Genomic DNA, 20,531 nt, shown 5'->3' with positions numbered 1-20,531 from the left:
ATTAAATACAATTTATGGAGTTTACACACTGGATGTATCAACATCGGGATGACGCACATAAATTAATTTCCACAGATTATTTGGCGACACCCTAGTCAGAGTGAATCGTATGACACGAATTATATACCCAGTGTGTAATTACTTCTAAACTACATCTATTTCTTCAAAGACTTCCTTCCATCTTCTAACAACTGCAACAAAACTGGATAAACTTCATCATAAGTAGCAATCTGGTTCTGTCTGACATGATTCTGATACCTCTGTAGTGCACCAGCCACAAACTCCAGCCTGTCTCTCTCATTCTTGTGGGTATCCAGCCATTGCATCAGCTTCTGGATATTCCAGCCAGCACAAGTATGTGGGGCTAATAACTGATGCCCACCATGAGAGAACAAGAACATCATCACCATAGAATAAGGTAAGCAAGCACCCTCTGTCTGGCTTTTAGCTATTTCTTGAGGAGTCTTCTCTAAAAGGAGGTGGAGAGCCTTCAACTGCCTATAATGATCTCCTAACTCTGTCATATCACTCACTAAAGGTGATAAAGCTATTTCTAAATGCTTGCAATCAATTTGAAGTTTTGCTCTCCCAAATTTACTCAAAGGTTTCACATTACAAATGTGTTGAGTGAACCTCTCGATGCAAGCTCTAGCTATGTTCAGACAGCATTCACTCAGTGCTGACTTCTCACTGAACATTGATAGATATATGTCTTTACATCTTGACACAAATTGTTGGAGTTCTTTCATGTATGGAGAACATGATAGTGACTTCCCTGTAGGGTCATCAGCTCTGATCAAATCAGGCTCATCATGCATTGTCATTAGAATGATGTAGAGTGAGTTTTTAATTGATTCTGCAAATAATTGCAATATAGGCATGCTGGAAATGTCTTTTAAACTGTTCTGCACAATTTGGACACTTTCCTGTGGTAATATAGCATTCATATTAGAAAGAACCCTTTTGATTTGTGATGAGAAATAGTATAGGGAATTGCAAAGGTCTGCATTCTTCTGTTGTGAGCTTGTTGGTGATTCTATAATCTGTGCAACATCACTGTCCATAGACAACCTCTGTTCCGCTTCCACATTCATCTGTTTAATAGACTTGGCAACACTGTTGGCCAAGCTGATGCTCAACTGTTTGTCACCAAGAGAAATACTCAAAGCTTCAGCTATTACTCTTATAGCATTGTCTATTTGGTCCATATTTGGGACTTGGGACAAATGCCACATGCTTCTAACAGGCTCAAGTAACTTGCCCAAAGACTTTGATAAGAATGAGTTCTCCCATTTCGTAAGACAAGTGCGGTTCATCTCCAGATCTTTACATTTAAGTCTTGATAGTAAGTCATTGAAGCATTTCAGAAGTCTTGGGTAATCTATTTCAACAGATTGGCTGACTGTTGAAGGGCTTTTCTCCAGTTCACTACTAAATACCAGGCATAGGTCGGACCAGAAATTCTTGGCAATATTTCTGAAGTTGCCGATCGCATGTAGCTCATTGACTACATTTTGTAGCATAATAACTTTAGTGCAACTGTTGTACATGTCAATTTTAAACAGCTTCTCTATGTTGTCCCAAAGTTTGATTTTAAATTCTTGGGTATTCATGATGTTAGCCTTTCCGGGAGCAATCCTTCCTGAACTTGACTTCTTAACTTCTATAGACACCATTTGTACATTCAAAGCTGTAGTAATCTCTTTTTTCAAGTCAGTAAGAATACTATTAACAGAATTTTTTATCTGTTCTTCCGTACATTGTAGATTGTGGAACACTTTGAAACATTGTAACAGCTTAGTTTTGTCACCACTTAGCAAACTTGATTGTAGTAACTCTGTTGAGTTCTTCAGTAAAGTGGTTTTCCTATTTTGTACTGCCTTCAATACTTCGTCTAAAAGATCAATCCCTTCGAAATCATAATCACCAATCAATTCATTAAGTTCAAAAAGTATGATAGCCTCCTTGGATGGGTTATCTTTGATGTTTTGCAGTTTATTCCACAAATTTAGGATTTTAGAGGAATGTCGAAGTAAATTACACGTAGTCTGGACCCTTTCTAACATCATAGTTTGGTTTTCAAGAGCGTAATAAGGGGTATGAACTCGTTCCTTTAACTTTTCGGCGCCACGGAGCAAGCCTTGAACTTGCGATTGGACCGACTCTAAGGTTACCTCTAAGTCGGAGATATGACTTGCTTGAGTAAGGAGGTCATTGTGCTTTGCTAGAACTTGCTTTTCCAAGCTTTTGCCAAGCTTTTCTATGCCCTGAGCGAGTCTGTTCACTTGGTCAGTGACCGATGTATTCTCACTTATTACTGGCTTCACTGACTCATCTAGGAACTTGCTGTAAAATTCATCGTTTTCTATTTCAACGCACACGTCCTTCGCATCCATGTTTTTAGTTTTCAATGCGATATTTTGATTTTATTTTGCTTCGGCGTGTCGTGTTTACAATTTATGACAAAACTGACAGCCTTAATTTGATGACATGACAGATTAGGGTGACCAGAATAAAAAAATCTAATGATACCAAAACGGTACATTTTCTACCCTGTTAACATTTTTGTAAATATGATTACTGGAATACATAGATACAGAAGTTAAGATTCAGTCAGGTAAACAGTTGGTTCATCTGTAGAGTTTTACTCATTTGCATCGATTGATTCCGTCTGTTATCAGGCATTAGCTAGCTGCGCTTACCAGTCAGAAAACGATCTGTGGGCTTGGCAATTCTTGGTGGTCATTCTTGATCGCATTGTGATATTTGAACTAGGCATCTCCGTGCTTCGTAAGATACGTTAAAAGTCGATCCCGCTTGTCGTCTATCAAGATAACATAAGTTAAGTCTTAGGCCTTCGGGTAGCTTGAACCATTTGACACTAAGTTTACCACTAACCACAAGGAAAGAAGAAGGCGTTCGGCTCATATTGGTTCATTGTCTGTGCTGTAAGTTGATGAATGGATTTGATATAATAATAATGAAATAAAACACTTTGCCTCGTCAATTTTATTTATTTCAATTAGCACACGGTCTTGTGCTATATTGTTACAGAATTAATTAGTTATAAAATACAACTATTTCCAACAAAATTGTGCACTAGCTTTGAAATTTTATTTTAAATATAATAAAAAATATTACATACTATAGCCCTCGCCTATAAACGCTATTACAAATATTCAGTTTTATTAGGATATAAAAATTAAAATTACAGAAGGGAAATAATAAAATATTTGAACAACATTTACAAGCAAGGATCATTATTATACAGCATTACATACATTTTCGACCGTAAATATTTATTGCAAAGCTCTAAAAAAATATTTTCATTAAATACAAAATTATGGCTACACAATGGGGATATACATATTCATGGCAAAAATGTTTCTGGCTGATGTGACGACTTCATGGCAGCTTGGATTTTTCGTTCGTAAGTTAAATTATACAATGTTTGTAAAAATACATCAGTTACTTAGTTTGGCACCTATAAATAAGAATTATGTATAATATATTGTAAAGGTCAATTATATAAGTGTTATAAAACTACAGTATTCATGAAAATAATATGTATAATAGGCGAAACTTGTTATTAATTCACTAATAGCTATTCTATTTATATAGATGTCATTGTAATACTTTCGTCTGTATTGGACATTAAAAATTACACTAAAATGGTAAAAGAATATAATGTAAAGTATCTGTTGTATTTTTACACTACAATTAAACTAACAACTAATCATTATAACATTAACTTAAAACACTAAAAAAACACTGTCAAAATATTAAAATTCATGATTGATTGATAATTGATTAAAAAATTCGTTTGATTAATTCATTGTACATGCTGAGTAAAATAATTATACATATAGAAATATTTTTTAAACATCTTATGGATTTGAAACTTTAATATAAACGGTCTATCTTACGTAACTACAATAGTTAAGTAGTTCATAGAGGGTTTATTAGGCACATAAGCATAATAATGTTGTCTCATGCCTATAGCGGCAACAACTAAAGATTTCAAAGATGGTATGTTTATGTTCTTAGGGATAGAATTATGACAAAGAATATTTTACACTTATGTGGCCCTAAACATTCTTATACGTGGGCCGAAGATTACATACTGCATTTCAGCCCAAATTTGCTTCTAGCTAAGTAGAAAACATTTAACAATGCTCCTAATATTATGCTACAATAACGATTGTATATGATATCGACTGCGTTTACAGCCCTTACTAAAGACAAGTTTAGTAAAACAGGTCAACAGGAGTTGTATAGCACTTATTTTCAAGTGAAAAGTAACTTTAAAAAGAGTTATAAAGATGTTGCACTATCCAATAATAGAATATATTTTGTTTAAACTATTTCTTGTAAGAGACGATAATATGAGGTGGTTATTTTTAAAATAATTGTGCACTATTTGTACTACAGGTATAACAACCAAACTAAATTGTACTTGAATAATGCACAACCATTACATACATTTTCGAAAATCATTAATTTACCCATTCGCCTCAAAAACCGAGTATATATATCCTATATTGATTACTTGCTTAAATGTGAAGATTGTGATCAGTCCTAAAGAAGGCCAAGTCTAGTTTATATATAAGAAAACTTGGAACGAAATACCTCGAATCAGAATAGCTGGTATAATTAAAATATAGTACATAAACTGGTCTTCCTCTGCTGCAAGTGTACTATGTTCTAAATAGCGCCTTGAGAACTTGATGCCAGCTCCTTTTCAGTATTATATTTAACAAGGACCCAACTAGATATTGCTACCTATGGATAAATTAAAATATAACTAAATCAAGGTATTCGTCCACCCAACTAGTCACTCTGGATGTTTGAAACAAGCCTTCAAAAACCTTATTGATACAGCACATTCTTTCATCTTGAAAATTATTCTTAATCATCTAATTTGGGTTTAATACTTAAAATAAATAATTAGAATCTTGTCTATCCATTGTCAGTCTTCGGACTGAGGTTTAGGTTGACATATTAGATATTGGGGCAGCATTGATATCACCCCAAACTAATTTAGCGCAAATATCTTTAATTAATGAGAGAGATATAATTCTAAAATTGATACAATAAACTGTAGCTTCAATTACCCTCAAAAATCAACACAATGTCCATACATACAAAGCCTGAAATCCCATACAAAATAAGCACATGTTGTATTGAAATATTTCACTGTACAAAAGTTTACCTTTACTCAGCCATAGAAGAATGCCTTAGAATTCATAACTGCCTCATACTACATTACACAAGTTATATTTATGGATATTCCTCACAGAGATCAGCTAATTATATAATGTACAAGGATTATTTATTAAATGTTTGATATAGATCGTAGGAAATATGTAATAGTCGACCTTAAGATATTGATTTGTATGTAAGAGATTTAGGTTAAATATTATGATAACGAGATTTAATTATCAAGCTACATTAGATTTGATTTAAATGTTATAATTTTATAATATTCTTCAGAAATATTTCGAACTACTCATATTAATATTATTATATTTCTTAGTCACGGCCGAGTTGTGAAGTCCTTCGTCAATATATCAGTTTGAACTTGTCCTCAATATCTGTTTCTGCCTTATTCCAAGTCAAGAATACATTTAATTGCACATATTTTAAATATTCTTTACATAATAAGAATTTACTTTCTCATAACACTTCTTTACACCTACCCATGAAAAATAAACTGTAGCACATTCTGATACAGTTCAAATTCCACAAGCAGAAGCGTCCTCTACGAGCTAACCTACTGACTAATCAATGTTATTGTTAACAAAACATAGTGATTATGTATTATAAGTTCCGTAATTGAAAAAGTTCCAGGCGTAAAGGCCTGTTCAAAACACTAAAAATGTTGCTATAGTAAAAAATAGTAGTAGCAATAGTAGAAAACGTTTTGTTGGCAATAACATTGACTTGCATCTCTGTTAGATAATATCCACAAATATTATCACTAAATTATATACTGAATTACAGAAATGTGCATTTGAACTTGCGTCCGGAGCCCCCGTTCCTTCCTCTCCTGTTCTTTTTCACCTTACTCGCTTTGTCTTTGCGAATTTCGCGGACTAGCGTGTAGAAGGCGTCGTCGACACCCATGCGGGTCTTGGCTGACGTCTCGACGAAGGGAACGCCGTAACTCCTGGCCACCTGAAATAGTACATAGTTTTGTATGAGTTTACAGTTACATTATAGAAACCACAGTTTACATAATATGCCAGAACGGGAGGTTGATTTAAATAAGTAAAAAATGAAAAAATATATAGGAAAGAATGACCATCGCAGTGCGTAGGTATAGCTAGTTGCACTCAACTTATGAATGGTTGGCATCTACATTATCAGATTTCCATACTTCCATATGATAAAAAGGGGAAATACTTAAAAGCAGACTTAAATATTTCTATAATATAGAAAGCTTTGTGTGAGACACGAGTAGAGTTCATCTCATTGTAGTTCAGTAGGTCACACTCATCTACATAAAAATTATGAGTAATATCTGAATCATCGTGGTAAAACAGATATTGATATTATCAAAGCCCTTTACAAGTTGTTTCGATTGAGTGTTCATTCGTAAAAAAATGGTTAAATCTAATGAAAAACATTTCAAGCATTTTTAAATTCACCATTTCTTTTGAGGTCTTATGCCCGGTTTCCGAGGCACATTTAGCGGTATATATCTATTCAAACTATCATGTTGTCTAAATGTACCTCAGAAACGGGGAGTTAGTACTGCCATAGATTAATTATATTATTATTTGATCAATCAAAGCACAGACAAAAAGTGACACTGGCTATAAAACCAGTGACGAATGGTGCAGCGCAGACGCCAGACTATCCGTGACGCACTTTTTAGTCCGTGAAAATAGAACCTATTCAATTACTTGCTACTATTTCGTACAAGAAGCCCAACTTTTTATTTTAAAACAGAAACTAATAATTGACTATAACAAAATCTGCCAACTGCAGATGATTAAACAGCCTCTTGTCTTAATTCAGTGCAATTGAAACTCATCAAGCACTGCTGTGACTAATACAGAAGCTATCCGTTTTGTAATAAATAATTATTTTGTATGTATCATGTGGCACTTGTGACTTTATAAGGTATATTAATAGTACTGATCTCAAAATTATTTACTGAATCCAGGAAAAACAATTCTTCAAAGTTAGTTTTTGAGGTAAATAATTGATTATGATACTGGTCAATATTTTCATATTATGACATAATATTATACTGAAATTAAGTTCCTCGTTGCATAACTTAACAAAATTATATATATATATATATATATATTTTTAATATAACTCCCGCACTAAGAATTGCTCTTGTGTCGCGGGGACTTTTACAAACATACAAACAACGGACACAAAGCACAACCAGACCCGAAACAATTATTTGTGGATCGCACAAATAATTGTTCCGTGTGGGAATCGAACCCACGACCTCCCGACGCAATGGTAGCGGCGTGGTGACCTTAACCACTGCGCCACGGAGGTAGTGGCTTGAAGCTTAACTCAAGCATCTCTGGACCAGTAAACTTTTACTACAAGCTTGCATGCCAAAGTCCTGATTATGCGACAGCAGTTGTTATGTACAAATCTAGGTGTCGAAACAACCTGAATGATACTGAACGATTTGTAAGTCCGCTCGGAAGTAATTGCAGGGCGCAACAGCAAGGGCTATTGCGCTTCGATCGCCCGATTGGTAGAATAGTCAACTGAGATTCCTCTGATCCACATTTGCCTTATAAAACACCTACTTGTGTTTAAGCCGAATGAGAATGAACGATTTTTAGGTCCACTTGGAAGTAATTGCAGGGCTATTGCGTTTCTATCGCCCGATTGGTCGAACACTCAACGGAGAGCCTTCTGATCCACACTTGCTTTATAAAACATTTATCTACTTTTGTTCAAGTTATTTGGCGATACCCATAGAGCAGTAAACCGAGAGTCTTCTGGTCAATATTGCTTTCTAAAACACCTAAATATTTATGTTGTTTAGCGACATCTATAACAAAATAAAACAACACACAACATTTCTATCCCATTGTCAGTTGAGTGATAACGTGGCTCGACGTTTTCTTGGCACGGGCACAACGTTTACGTTTCCTACTCACCCTGCGCGTAACCTTGGGTGCGAGGCTGAACGTAGTAGCCGATATAAACAAACATTATTGTAAATAGTTTGCCATTCTGTAACGATCTCTGTGCGAATTTCAGCCGTATTACGCAAGTATGTACTTATCTAAGTGCCGAATGCAATACTGTAACGAATACTCTACTTATTTAAGTAAGAGACACCACAAAAGACACGAAGACTATCTTTACAAAGATAGTGAAGCTCACACGTATCCTTTTAATAGACGCATACAGGGTAAGTTGAAAAGGCTAGCAATAATGTATTTGTATGAAAGATGTATATACGAATGGGGACTCCAGATTCTCGCCTTTTTGATAATGGTAACCAATTCGGAAAATACAGTGAGGTACAATGCGTAACGTAAGCAAACAATTACTAAAACGAACAACTTTAAAAAGAAATCTCCGAAAAAGTAAAGTTAAAAAAAATACTGAGGACACACGTTTCCGAGTACGTATGTACCCACTTTAGGGTAAGCGGAATAAGCTTACCTAGCTAACAGGAGCAGAAGAACCCAATATATTAATATGTAATTTATTATTGGTAATTTGGTATTAATACACATTTGTTACAGGACAGCCTGAACTAACAAATAAAGCACGTATCCTAAACCGATTGTTTACTAGTGCCTTAAATAAATAAGCAAATCTATGTGTGGGCTTCCCCACAGACGTAGACAAGTAACAATGCTTCTATTTATTTACATTGTACAACTCTGATGTTTATGATGAAAAATTGTACGAGAATGGTATTAAAGTGTATCTTAAAGTAATGGTAAAATTTTAAGAATATTTGAAGTATTCATTTATCATTAAAATGCAGTAACAATTTTATAAGATCGTACATACTCATAGACATTATTCGCCTAACGCTATTTGAACGGTGACGTACCGGTTACGTATACGTGCACGTGCGTATCCGCTCACTTAGGTGTCACGTCGTATACTTTTTACAGTTTTCTAACTAATACGCCTACAAGTACAATGACTTATCTGCTCAATTAGGTGTCAAGTATACGAGTTTTCTAACTTATACGACTACAAGCGTAATAATACAAGAAAAAATATCTTACACTATTAGTTACTGGTTACTACCTTACAAAATGTGTGTTAACAAAAAAATTAAGCCAGTAATGTAACACAAACAGTAATTGCACATACAAACACTTAGCAATAATAATTTAATGTTTAACGTAACATAAAACATAAGTATTTTTCTATTGATAATAAATTTTCAAGTATAAATATAAATCATCCAGATATTCATCCATCAGATTCATCATTAATTATGTATAATAATAATACTAGATAAACGTACACTGATGAATGAATCAGCTGCACAAACAAATCTATATATAAAATAATATTCATTCATTAACAATATAATTAAACATATAAAAACACAACAACTTCCACAACTAAGAATTGTTCCTGTGTCTCTTTTTTATCGCCAAAACCACAATTCGTGGATTATACAAGTATTTGATTCATGTGGGAATCGAGCCCACGACCTCTCGACGCAATGATAGTGGCGTGGTGACCATCTTAACCACTGCGCCACGAAAGCCGACCAATTGTAACAGTTTGATTAACAATTTGACCTCAAAAAGCAAGTGGTAAGTATAAAACCTTTACAACAAACCAAGCATGACTTTATGATATTATAGATGACTGCTTCTATTACATTAATCAAGTGCCAACAAAAATGTAAAATTGGCCTTAAATTGAGGTTAATATGAAACAGTAATCAGCCCGTTTTACGTAAGGATTAAATAGGATTACAACATAGTGCTAGACTGTTTAAACTGTTACAACATTGGTTTATATTGCACTTAAGTACTTATGTATTAATATTAGATCATCTTTTTTTATAATGTTGCAAAGGTTTTTCCTTAAATGATGCCGCAGACATGTGCGGAACTGAATATGGTTATATATTACATGAACCATTTTGATTTAAATTGATTGATAGATATTTTATTAATGAAAATATCAACGTAATGATAAAGATATCAATCAATTGAAATGATTATAATTAGTGCATGTTATTTTGATGAAAACCTTCTGTGGTTAATCTGACACTTCATTAATAAATTGTTTTATTTATTAATGAACCTAATTATATTGAATTTTAAACAAATACAATCATACAATCATTATGTTCTTGTCATGGCAAATGCTGAGACCTAAAATGCGATTTATTTTTATTGAAGAAACAGATTTCAGAGAATATTGGTAGTAATATAGACTTGTTGGAATCCAGCAAAAGGTTTTATTGCATATGTACCACAATGACATGATGCAGTCCTGTATAACAAGATGTATGGTTGTGAATGAAGCAAAGGAAGTTGGTAAGAATGATACCAAGTGGCGTCTACCTATGAGAACAAGGTGTTATTTTATGTATGTGTATATTTATGTATTAAGATTGTATAAAATTATGATTTTCCACTTGATTGATTTGTATATAATCAAATTAAAGGACCTTATCATTCTTAGACATATCAGATTCATTTGCCATTAAATATTTCAGATAACGGTTTATCTAATCTTGTTTCAAGTGACTACTCTGTTTACTGTTGTTAGGGGACCGTTGGTTAATGTACATCATCTTGTATATAATTAATATTACTATGAATTTGTATGTTATTTTTGCACCTAGACTTCCTAAGTCAAGTTGGTATCTGGAGGTAGACACTGGATGTTTTGCCTGGTACTCAACTGAGTTTGTACCATTGTTGTGAGAAGATTACTCAACCTAGGTTCTGCTGAACCTAGCTGCTCCTAGGACAGCTCCTAAATTAGGTAGACTGCTTATCTTGTGTGTCTATTTCAGTAAAATGTGTTATAGAGTAGGATCACTATGATTAGGAGATGAATAGGTTGCTATGGCCGACATTAGTCAGACAGTGAACAGTGAACAGTCAACATCATCAATGATGCTTAGTAAACTTAATAAATTGATTAATTTAAGGATAATTAACAACAAAAAATGATTATTATTGATTTTGTCAACACATACATGGCTATAGCCTTTATATTGCCCTGGCCCAGGGTTAAATTTTCCAAATTAGATCGGTATTGGCATATAAGAATAAAAAAGACACATAGAAATACAGACAGACAAACAAACATACTACCTATACAAAATTGCAAGGTAAGCAGATGTTTTATAAAGTTAATAGATCTATCTCTCTCTCAAGCTCCTAATCATTATTTTTTACAGTTCAGAGAAATAAGTACCAATATTGATCGAAGGGATTTCCCCTTCTAACAACCAAACATTTGTGTATGACAGATAAGCTTAAATATTCAGAATTAGCAGATAGAGATGTATGAAGTCTTTGTCTACAGATTATAAAGGACAATGAATGATAATTCATTATTAAACATTTCAAGGACAAACAGTCTGCAAAGAATTAGTCCTAGGGTAAATTGTTTCATACTGTTGTTTTTGATTTTAATGGCAATTCCTCTGCCTACACCTTAGGGTATCATAAGTGTGATATTATGTATATATTTTTGATTAAATATGGAACCTTGGAAACCAAGGACACTTACATAAAAGGACCTGACATCATTAAGGAATCAATCTTATCAACTGGATGGCAGCAGATGGCAAGATAGAGATCAGCTTAGGAAGAACTTCAAATGCAGGTACAGATTATATGCATTGTTGTAATCAAAACTACCAGCAAAGTGATAGGTAGGTTCATTTCAATAAATGCCTCACGAGCTGAACCATTGGTGCGAGGAATCAGACTTGGAACATCATCCAGCTTCTTTCTTTCTCAAGATCAATGTAGAGATAAAGAGAAATGTAGTAAAGGTCTGCCTATATCCCTAATCCAGTATCATTAATGACTTGTTTCATACACATTAATGCTTTAAGTTATTTACATAATGGCTAAACTAATTTAGGTAATGGAAATAAAAATTACAAGAAATTGAATATTAATAACTGTGATGTGTTATTTCCATACATAATATTATATAATAATGTGATAGGGGAAAACCAAATTAAAAGTTATATGTTATATGTTCTAGGGGAAAAAATCATCAATAAGTATTTTGATATCCTCGAAGAACCAAACTGTGTTTTTATTTTCTGCATTTGATTCAACACTATGTCTGAGTTTTATTTGATGGTGAACTACCTAATTAAGTATATTTATCTCAATTATCTTATAAACAATTTCTATATTACAATAAGAATTTAGAAGTTCCAAAGATTAGATAACATAGCAAGACTATTTCAATAACAGTACATTAATATTACATTTTAGAAACTCAAGGTAGAACAGACGCAACATGCTTGCCAATTCGTCCACTTCCTGATTTTAAAACTATTTCTAAAATGCCTCCAGTTTATCATAAATAAATTTAACCCATTAATGTCCCACTGCTAGACAGGGGTCTCTTCTCGTAATGAGGGAGGATTTAGGCCTTAATCCATCATGCTGGCCAAGTGACGGTTGGGGACTTTGCATACAAGAACTGTTCTAAAGAACTCTCAAGCATGCATTTTCAGTTTTTCATAGCAACACAATAATAATGTATTATTAATAAGTATTGCTACTTAAGGAAAATTTTACAAGGAAATATAATACAAACATAATTAGGTGCGACACTCATTGGTGATGTGCGTAAATAAGGAAATAGAGGGAGTAAACACAATAACTAGAGTAAAAATATATGAATGGGGAATATTACATGTTAATCTCGTGTAACACTGGATGAGGTTGGACATAGTTGTAGTAAATAGGTGATAGTGACTTAATTTTACCACATTGTTCATTCTTTTTTACAGTATTTTATTTACTGATGCTTAGATAAATATAGTGAAATGAAAGTAATCATGAAGACTCAGAGGTTCATATGGACTTCCCTATGTCATTGACATTATTTAATTCCAAATTACTTGATAAGGTGATAACAAACAAAGGATTTTGAAATCATTACCTACTACCTATAGTTTAGTTTTAAATACTAGAGTTGGGATGTACATAAATTATAAATTCAGTCCTTATATAAGACAATTACTAGCAGTTTCACATGAATCTTTGTTAATTGGACTTAATTACCCAATTAAAACTCAAATACTTGAAGGAGCTTAATCCACTATTAAGTAGTTGTTAGTGGTGTTCAAACAAATATCAGAATGTATAAAATAAACATGAGATGTGTGAATGTGTGGCATGAGTGGACTGAGTGCTGTGAGTGCTCTCAGTGGTTTATTATGTAAACAATGCTCACCTCGCGCGCTTGCGCCATGTCCACGGCCCACGCCTGCAGGTCGCACTTGTTCCCTACCAGCACCATGGGGACTTCCTCGGCGTCCTTCACTCGCTTTATTTGTTCCCTATACGAGCCAATGTCTTCGAAACTTTTAGCACTGTTCACTGCGAACACCAGCAGGAAGCCCTCGCCCGTCCGCATGTACTGGTCTCTCATCGCGGAGTACTCCTCCTGGCCCGCCGTGTCCAGGATGTCTAACAGGCACGTCTCACCGTCGATCACCACTTGTTTGCGATACGAATCCTCTATCGTAGGATCGTATTCGTCCACGAAATGATTCTGTATCAGTTGTATAGTCAATGCGGATTTACCGACGCCTCCGGCGCCTACCACCACTAATTTGTACTCGGTCATCTTGAACCTTAGGCAGAATATTTTTTCACACCACTAATTTCACTGGTTGAGAAACAACGCCCCTAGTCGTGCCACACCTTTTGAATTACTCACATCGGCATGGCTGTCGCGACCTATGTTATTGCACTCACTGTGCCCGTAAAACGGCTAATTAATGTATTATTAGAGGCAAATGCAATAAATAACAATGAGGCGGTTCACTCACCCTTTTACCGGAGTGTGTGGACCGTTCAGAAAATTTGTGCTGATGAGTCATCGTAAATATAATATTGAAAATATTTTTTATTATATTGCTATTATTTAACAGTAATTACCTTAGTTTAGACTACAATCTCTTAAGATTAGATTTGCACTCTATATATTTAGCAATATATTAATAAATAGGTAAAAAAGATAAACATAAAATTTGTTAATCAGATATTCGGAACGTACCCAATATGTTTGTCATAGAATTTGTCAACTCTTATTAATGTTTGTAAATTACCATAGATGGTGTTGTTTTCGCATTTTATAACTTCACGCTGTTTGAGCCATAAACAGAGAGATGTTACTTAACTGCTGAATATTAGTTTTATTGTTTGTTTTATAACAATATATGTATGGAAATTCTTATTTTTATTTAAAATGCTGTCCTGCATGCCACCTGATTTTAAATGAAGACATAACTATCTACTACTAACTTTATTCAATCCCACCTCTTTGGTTTAATTTCCAGTGATACTTATAATAAATCTGGCTGCAGAGAGGATAAGAAAATACGTTTTTAAGTTTTTAATTTAAACAATTGACATGACATTGACATACCTATTACCAAAATAAAACCACAGAGTACTGAATAAAACATTTGATTAGTACATTGTTTTTGCGAAATAACTTTAATTTGCATTTGGTTTTAATAATCATAATTACTGACAAATAATGTCTAACGAAGAAGAAGAAGAGGCCACAGTAGAAAAAATAGAAGATGCGGGTCATCTTGAAGCAGACGTGGGAGCTAGATTGTAATTTTGTCCTGTTTATACTCATTTTTGTAGAGATTAACATGCATCATCTAAAAGGTAGACTTACTTACTTAAACTTACTTAATAATACTTAGCTCCGGTCATAAAAGAAAAAGAAATACTTTGCTGAATTTCCTGAATCAATTACTAACAAATAATATTGAAACCAACTTACTAACGACATCTTACGAGAAGCTTTTTATCTACAGTTGTTGTTAAGCTGTGTGTAGCGCGTTTCAGTTTTGTTTCAGTATTAATTAAAGTAAAATTCTGCTTTTATGTAAAATAAATTCGTATATTGGATTAAATGTTAATCAAAAATATTATTAAACTGTAACAAGCCCTACACGCCATCTATGAGTACACTTTAGTTGTTAGTTTCATGAGCAACATGTAGATGGCGCTACTATGTAATAAATATAATTATTAGCAATATATTTTTACTATCACAAGACTCGTAATTAATTAAAACGACTGACAACTTGCTTTTACACATGCTTCCGTTAAACTTTCAAAAACGATAGAGTAAAGAAGTTTTGAACATCTTAAGTTGTTCAACGACTTATTGGAATGTATATTAGAACGCCGGCAAGATAGGACCTCAATATTTACGGGTTAATAATACTTGCGTAATTTCCAGTGATCAACAGCTGTCAGGCATCGACCCGAGGCTGCAGATCCACATGGATCCGCTCTCACATCGAGATCTCCGGCCCGAGATGATGTTCATCCGTGAGGAGTTGCGGCAGGCTAAGGGACAGACTCTTGCTGTTAGTTCCTTACATTTTTATTTTTTACCATATTAATTCTGATAGCGAGAATGGCCATTAAAACGCACGAAAGATCCGTACCAAAAAAATACGAAAAAAACACGTTTATTGTGGGGGACCCCGCTTTGTATAGTTTTTTTTTAATGTTTGTAGGTATTTGTTGTTAAAGCGGCAACGGAAATACATCATTCGGAAACAAACAGACAGACAGACTTCGGCTAAGGCTTAGTAATAGGGCCCCGTTTTGCCCTTTGGGTACCCTAAAAATGAGGCGGCGTTGCATGAGAGATCTTTTAAAAAGAAACAAAGTGTTATCAATAGTTATCATGACCATCAATCTTGTCAAAATCAATTAATATATAAATCATACGTTATCCATTTTCATTCTGAAATATTGTATCAGAAAATAATTAACAGCGGCTTTAAAAGCTTTCACATCTGTGCGAAGTAAAATGAGAGAGCATTTTCCTCGAATATGCCACACATCACGTGACAATATGTTGTTATAATTTAATTGTAAAACAAAACATCGCGCTGTTTGCTTTTAAAACCGTAAATAACTCAATTAATTTTTATAAGAGCTGACGGTGAAGCTGCTTTACCTATTAATTGTTCAACAACGAATGAAGAGGAACTTCATAGACCGAGATCAGAACTTTTATTACAAGTTATGTAAAGTCTTGTAGACTTCATTGAAAAATTTATCTTTTGTAGCCATTAGGAAAACAAAATAAAAATACACAAGTAAATTTTGACGGCCTCTATTACACAGTAGATAAGGTGGTCACTACCAGTGCGTCGAGAGGTCGTGGGTTTCACAATTGGATTCACAAAAAGTTGTTTCGGGTCTGGTTGTACTTCAAGTTCTTTGTTTGTATACTTGTAAAAGTCCCCGCGAGACCAGAGCAATTCTTAATGCGGGAGTTGTCTAAGAAAAAGCATGCGATACATGAGATTATTTTTTCGAGAGTACTGTTTCGGTCACTAGGCAGGTGGAGTAATTTGACTAGTTGACTATATTTTAATATCAAAACAAGCAATACTTTTGCTTTTTGCCTTTCCATATGCGAAAAAGGCGCGTTTTTATGTATATAAGTAATGGCTGACCCGCGTAGCTCCGCTCACGCTTTCTTGTTTTTATTTAATACCACGCATTTAAAAAAAAATTCACCTTTTACACCTTTTCTGGACTTCCACAAATAATTTAACACCAAAATTAGCCAAATCGGTCCTGCCGTTTACGAGTTTTAGCGAGACTAACGAACAGCAATTCATTTTTGTATACATAGATAGATATCATGTGTTGATTAACATTGATCCTACACGTTTATATACCTACCGGCCAGTTAATCATAACTGTAGTGCCATATTGATTAATATACGTATACAATATCTGTATTGGACGTCTTAGATGTCGCAGATAACGTTTGCGGTCGTATCTCAGTGTCAATCTGGGATAATAATAGATATAGGTCAATAACTGTAGGCAGGATAGTTTAATGATAAATATAGTTAAGTCGCATATCCCATAACTTAATCCTTTCTTAGTATATGTTGAAGAAAGGAGCCTTGTTTAGTAAGAAAGTCGACATCCAGTTAACAGACGTGCAATAACATGTCACACATACATAATTACGCTTTTTTCCTATAAGGGTAGGTAGAGAACGTCACTTGCCACAATCCCTACAGAATTCTCTTGCTTCATTCATATCCATACATTTTGACCTACCGCCAGTTTAATTAGGTACACGAATTGATTAGGTTTACGCATCTGACCTTTTTGCAGGACAAAAGCTTTACAAAAGACTGCCAAGTTTACATTCCTCTCATGGCTTTTACCGCTTTAGATTTCTTGCTCTTGGTGGAATTTAGTTCAGGTAGGTTAAACAGTTGTGAAATCTTAATTTAAGACTATTTGTTGATATAGTGAAATATAATCCACTTGCAGAGCGTTGGTGCAATCGAGATTTTACCTAGTAAATACTTCGCATTTCCACTTCTCGCATTCCATTTCGTGAAGTCACGCCACGAAAGCCTCAATTTTCCAGTCGAAACGCTCGAATAAGAGGACCCGGGATATATCGGTATTCAAATGTCAGTCTATTGGGACTCGACGCTGTAGAGTAGTAATCGTAAATCCTGATTGGAAGTCAGAGACATGTGTAGGTTTTTGGGTCAGTGTACTCGATACTTGAGAGGCCTGTGCTGATGTTGCGGAAAGTAATGACTATCGTAGAAGGGCGAAGTTTCTTCATTATGTATGCGTATCACGTATCTCAGTTGACAATTAGTGTGCGTCAAATTCAGTACATTGCTGCTTTGAGGTAACGTGTTAATCACTGTACTTAATCTATATATGAGGTTAGCCTTTTTCCAAACTATGTTGGAGTCAGCTTCCAGTCTCACCGAATGCAGCTGAATACCGCTGTTTTACATAGTGCACTGTAATGTATCTAATGTACACCATAGCTGTGGCTTCCAAATGAAACATAATGTACCCATTGCAGAAACAAATCAGTACCTACAAATGGTTATGTTTCATTTCGAGTTTGTTTGAATAGTCGATTTATTCTCACGGTGAGGATACCACGGGAAAAGAAACATCATAAAACAAAAAAAGTACATAAAGTAAATTATCCTTTTGACCAGTCCTCTTTGAAAATGTTAATGAGTTCGCAGATGACTTCGGATAATGAGTCGGGGTAATTATGTAAATGCATTGAAGAGCATGGAAGTGGAAAGAAAGTTTGGCCAATTAACTCTCTAAAGTTTTCCTCAATTGTTCTTTTTCACCGATATTAAAGTTGAATACTTGAGTGGTTTTGAACATTTTTTGATTAACCTTTAATAGAACCTTAAGAAAACTTACCCACCCACATTTACTAAGTAACTTTTAACAGTGCCATGTTTGCATTTTTTACTAGACTGACATTTTGCTTAAAGCCCACGGGTTCATATCGTGAAACTAAATAGGAGGAGACTCTGAAAGCTTGACTTTAGCGAAACTGAGACACACTCTCAGGTTAGAATTATTGTTTTATAGTAAGTATTCCCTTATAAGTAAAAAGTTTATCAGTATAGGCAGGAGAAACCTCGAAATGAATTGTTCCTAATTGTCCTATTATAACGGTGTAACAGCTGAACATAGCCTTAACTTTGCGGCATATTACTCGCTAACTTCCGCGGGCTATTCCATGCAAATTACGGTAATTGTATATGTCATTCATACTTCGGAAACGTTAATTAATTCACGAGTTGCCAGTTTCATTAGTAAAGATATTATAACATTGGTATCTTGATGAATAAATCACGCACATAATATGAGAGCAGTGTAATTAATTGTGACTTTGTGCGAACATTTCTGTCAGTGGTTATATTACTAAAATGTGTTTCCGCCTGCCGGAACACAGCGACCGATTTTTGCGTTTTGCATATATTTTGGATTTCATTACCTTTGCTTTAGTATCATATATATTCAGCGTTTAATACGCTTATAATTTATGCTTTGATTTGTAGATTTACCTTGTATATTTTTGCTGTTTCTTCAATGATCCAATCCGCCTTTGAAATGATTAATTTTGTCCCTACATCAAAATATGCACGAAATGACTTTAAACTATATTCAATGTCCAATTCTAAAAATAGAGAGCCTAACAGCCTGACTCAAGAGAGGAGGGAAGATTCTTTATATTTTAACCAGTTACGGCAAAAAAATCCTACGCTATTTTCAGAAAAAAAGTTTAACTTTAAAAAGCAGCGTCAAAAATGTAACACAAAATCTCACTTTGAACTCTGTCTCGTTACACGAAAATATGAATTTAGAATTTACAAACTTTTATGGTAGCACGTGTAGCCTACTTTTCCCTTTAACTTAATACTTTTGTACGTAGGTACGTCGCACGGCGTTGAAGAAACTTCTGCTTAAGGACTTCATGCAAGAAGATTGCGAGTTACGGAACATAGGACTTGCCTACGCACCGCCGGATCCGTGAACACTCGTTTATAAGGCACATTTATGGTGAGGTGATTTTTTGTAATGATTAATACATTTATTGACTACTATCTTTTGTCTTTTTAATTAAACAACGCGTTTCCGTATCTTACTAGTATTGCCGTTTTATTGTAAAAGAAGGACCAAAAAACAAACACATTTTATTCCTTTGTTGTTCTTTTTTATGTAGACGACAGACCTAGAGGCAGAAGATTGTCGTGATCAGTTGTCCAACTGCTAGCTTAGCGTACGACCATTGCAGGTGCTTGATATAACTCTATTTAAACAGCATTTCGATTAGGTTACAGATAACTTTTAACTAATAAATTTAATTTAAACTCAGACATTACATTAGTTTTACATGCTTGGGCTGTATTTTAAGTCATTTTGGTGGCATTTTTTTATTTCAAATTCTAGGACTTATCTAATTTGTCTTCACGTGCCTGTCTCCCTTTCAAGCAGTGGCAAACTTTTGATCCTTAGATGGATCGCTAAAAGATTTTCGAATTAAGTTTCTTAAAAGTAGTCACGCATATCAAGAGTGCCTAACATTTAGACACCCTTACAGATATTAAGGCTTAAAGTTAGTAGGTAATAAAAGTTCTTAAATTCTTAACTGTTTTCTACTCTCCTACAAGCTTTTACATTAAACAGTTTGAAGCTATGTAAGTACAAGGAAGTATAAATTCCTTCGCGTACAAAGTTGCTCTTAATTAACGTACTTACTTTCAGCGGAATAACATACTTTTCTCACAAAACACGCTACTGTTTATTCTTGTATAATGATGAGTCGGTTGTATATGTTTTCGTTGGGAATACCATATATTATATGAAATTAGGGTAAATCATAGAAGGGCATTGTTTTAATACCAAGAAATGGCAGAAACTATTTTTTGCTGTCCGAAATCACGGAGATTTTTTTAAATATGATAGTTGCTGAATAGTATTTTCTAT

The 20,531-nt window shown here is 34.3% G+C and overlaps 3 protein-coding genes across 3 annotated transcripts; 1 reads left to right on the top strand and 2 right to left on the bottom strand.

Moving 5' to 3' along the window:
- Window positions 1-146: 146 nt before the first annotated feature.
- On the bottom strand, window positions 147-2,481 carry fws (Conserved oligomeric Golgi complex subunit 5 four way stop). Its single transcript, XM_076123167.1, has one exon. It carries the CDS (start codon window positions 2,394-2,396, stop codon window positions 156-158), a length of 2,241 nt encoding a protein of 746 aa, XP_075979282.1. The 5' UTR covers window positions 2,397-2,481; the 3' UTR covers window positions 147-155.
- A 513-nt stretch (window positions 2,482-2,994) lies between these two features.
- Window positions 2,995-14,048, bottom strand: Ras85D (GTPase ras-like protein 1). Its single transcript, XM_076123254.1, has 2 exons — window positions 13,420-14,048; window positions 2,995-6,177 (listed from the first exon to the last, which is right to left on the bottom strand). Exons 1-2 carry the CDS (start codon window positions 13,813-13,815, stop codon window positions 5,998-6,000), a joined length of 576 nt encoding a protein of 191 aa, XP_075979369.1. The 5' UTR covers window positions 13,816-14,048; the 3' UTR covers window positions 2,995-5,997.
- A 566-nt stretch (window positions 14,049-14,614) lies between these two features.
- LOC142979004 (uncharacterized) lies at window positions 14,615-19,648 on the top strand. The gene is made up of 3 exons (XM_076123725.1): window positions 14,615-14,816; window positions 15,457-15,586; window positions 19,477-19,648. Exons 1-3 carry the CDS (start codon window positions 14,734-14,736, stop codon window positions 19,576-19,578), a joined length of 315 nt encoding a protein of 104 aa, XP_075979840.1. The 5' UTR covers window positions 14,615-14,733; the 3' UTR covers window positions 19,579-19,648.
- The last annotated feature ends 883 nt before the right edge of the window (window positions 19,649-20,531 follow it).

This window comes from Anticarsia gemmatalis, chromosome 15, assembly GCF_050436995.1.
Source record: "Anticarsia gemmatalis isolate Benzon Research Colony breed Stoneville strain chromosome 15, ilAntGemm2 primary, whole genome shotgun sequence".
Classification (NCBI taxonomy): domain Eukaryota; kingdom Metazoa; phylum Arthropoda; class Insecta; order Lepidoptera; family Erebidae; genus Anticarsia; species Anticarsia gemmatalis.
This window is presented reverse-complemented; position numbering and strand designations above follow the sequence as displayed.

Excerpts from the sequence above, each read along its gene's own strand:
- fws (XM_076123167.1), bottom strand. The coding sequence starts at position 2,396 with ATGGATGCGAAGGACGTGTGCGTTGAAATAGAAAACGATGAATTTTAC.
- Ras85D (XM_076123254.1), bottom strand. The coding sequence starts at position 13,815 with ATGACCGAGTACAAATTAGTGGTGGTAGGCGCCGGAGGCGTCGGTAAA. Across the intron at positions 6,178-13,419 it reads ACATGGCGCAAGCGCGCGAG|GTGGCCAGGAGTTACGGCGT; the intron begins GTGAGCATTGTT and ends GTACTATTTCAG.
- LOC142979004 (XM_076123725.1), top strand. The coding sequence starts at position 14,734 with ATGTCTAACGAAGAAGAAGAAGAGGCCACAGTAGAAAAAATAGAAGAT. Across the intron at positions 14,817-15,456 it reads GCAGACGTGGGAGCTAGATT|TGATCAACAGCTGTCAGGCA; the intron begins GTAATTTTGTCC and ends CGTAATTTCCAG. Across the intron at positions 15,587-19,476 it reads CTAAGGGACAGACTCTTGCT|GTACGTCGCACGGCGTTGAA; the intron begins GTTAGTTCCTTA and ends TTTTGTACGTAG.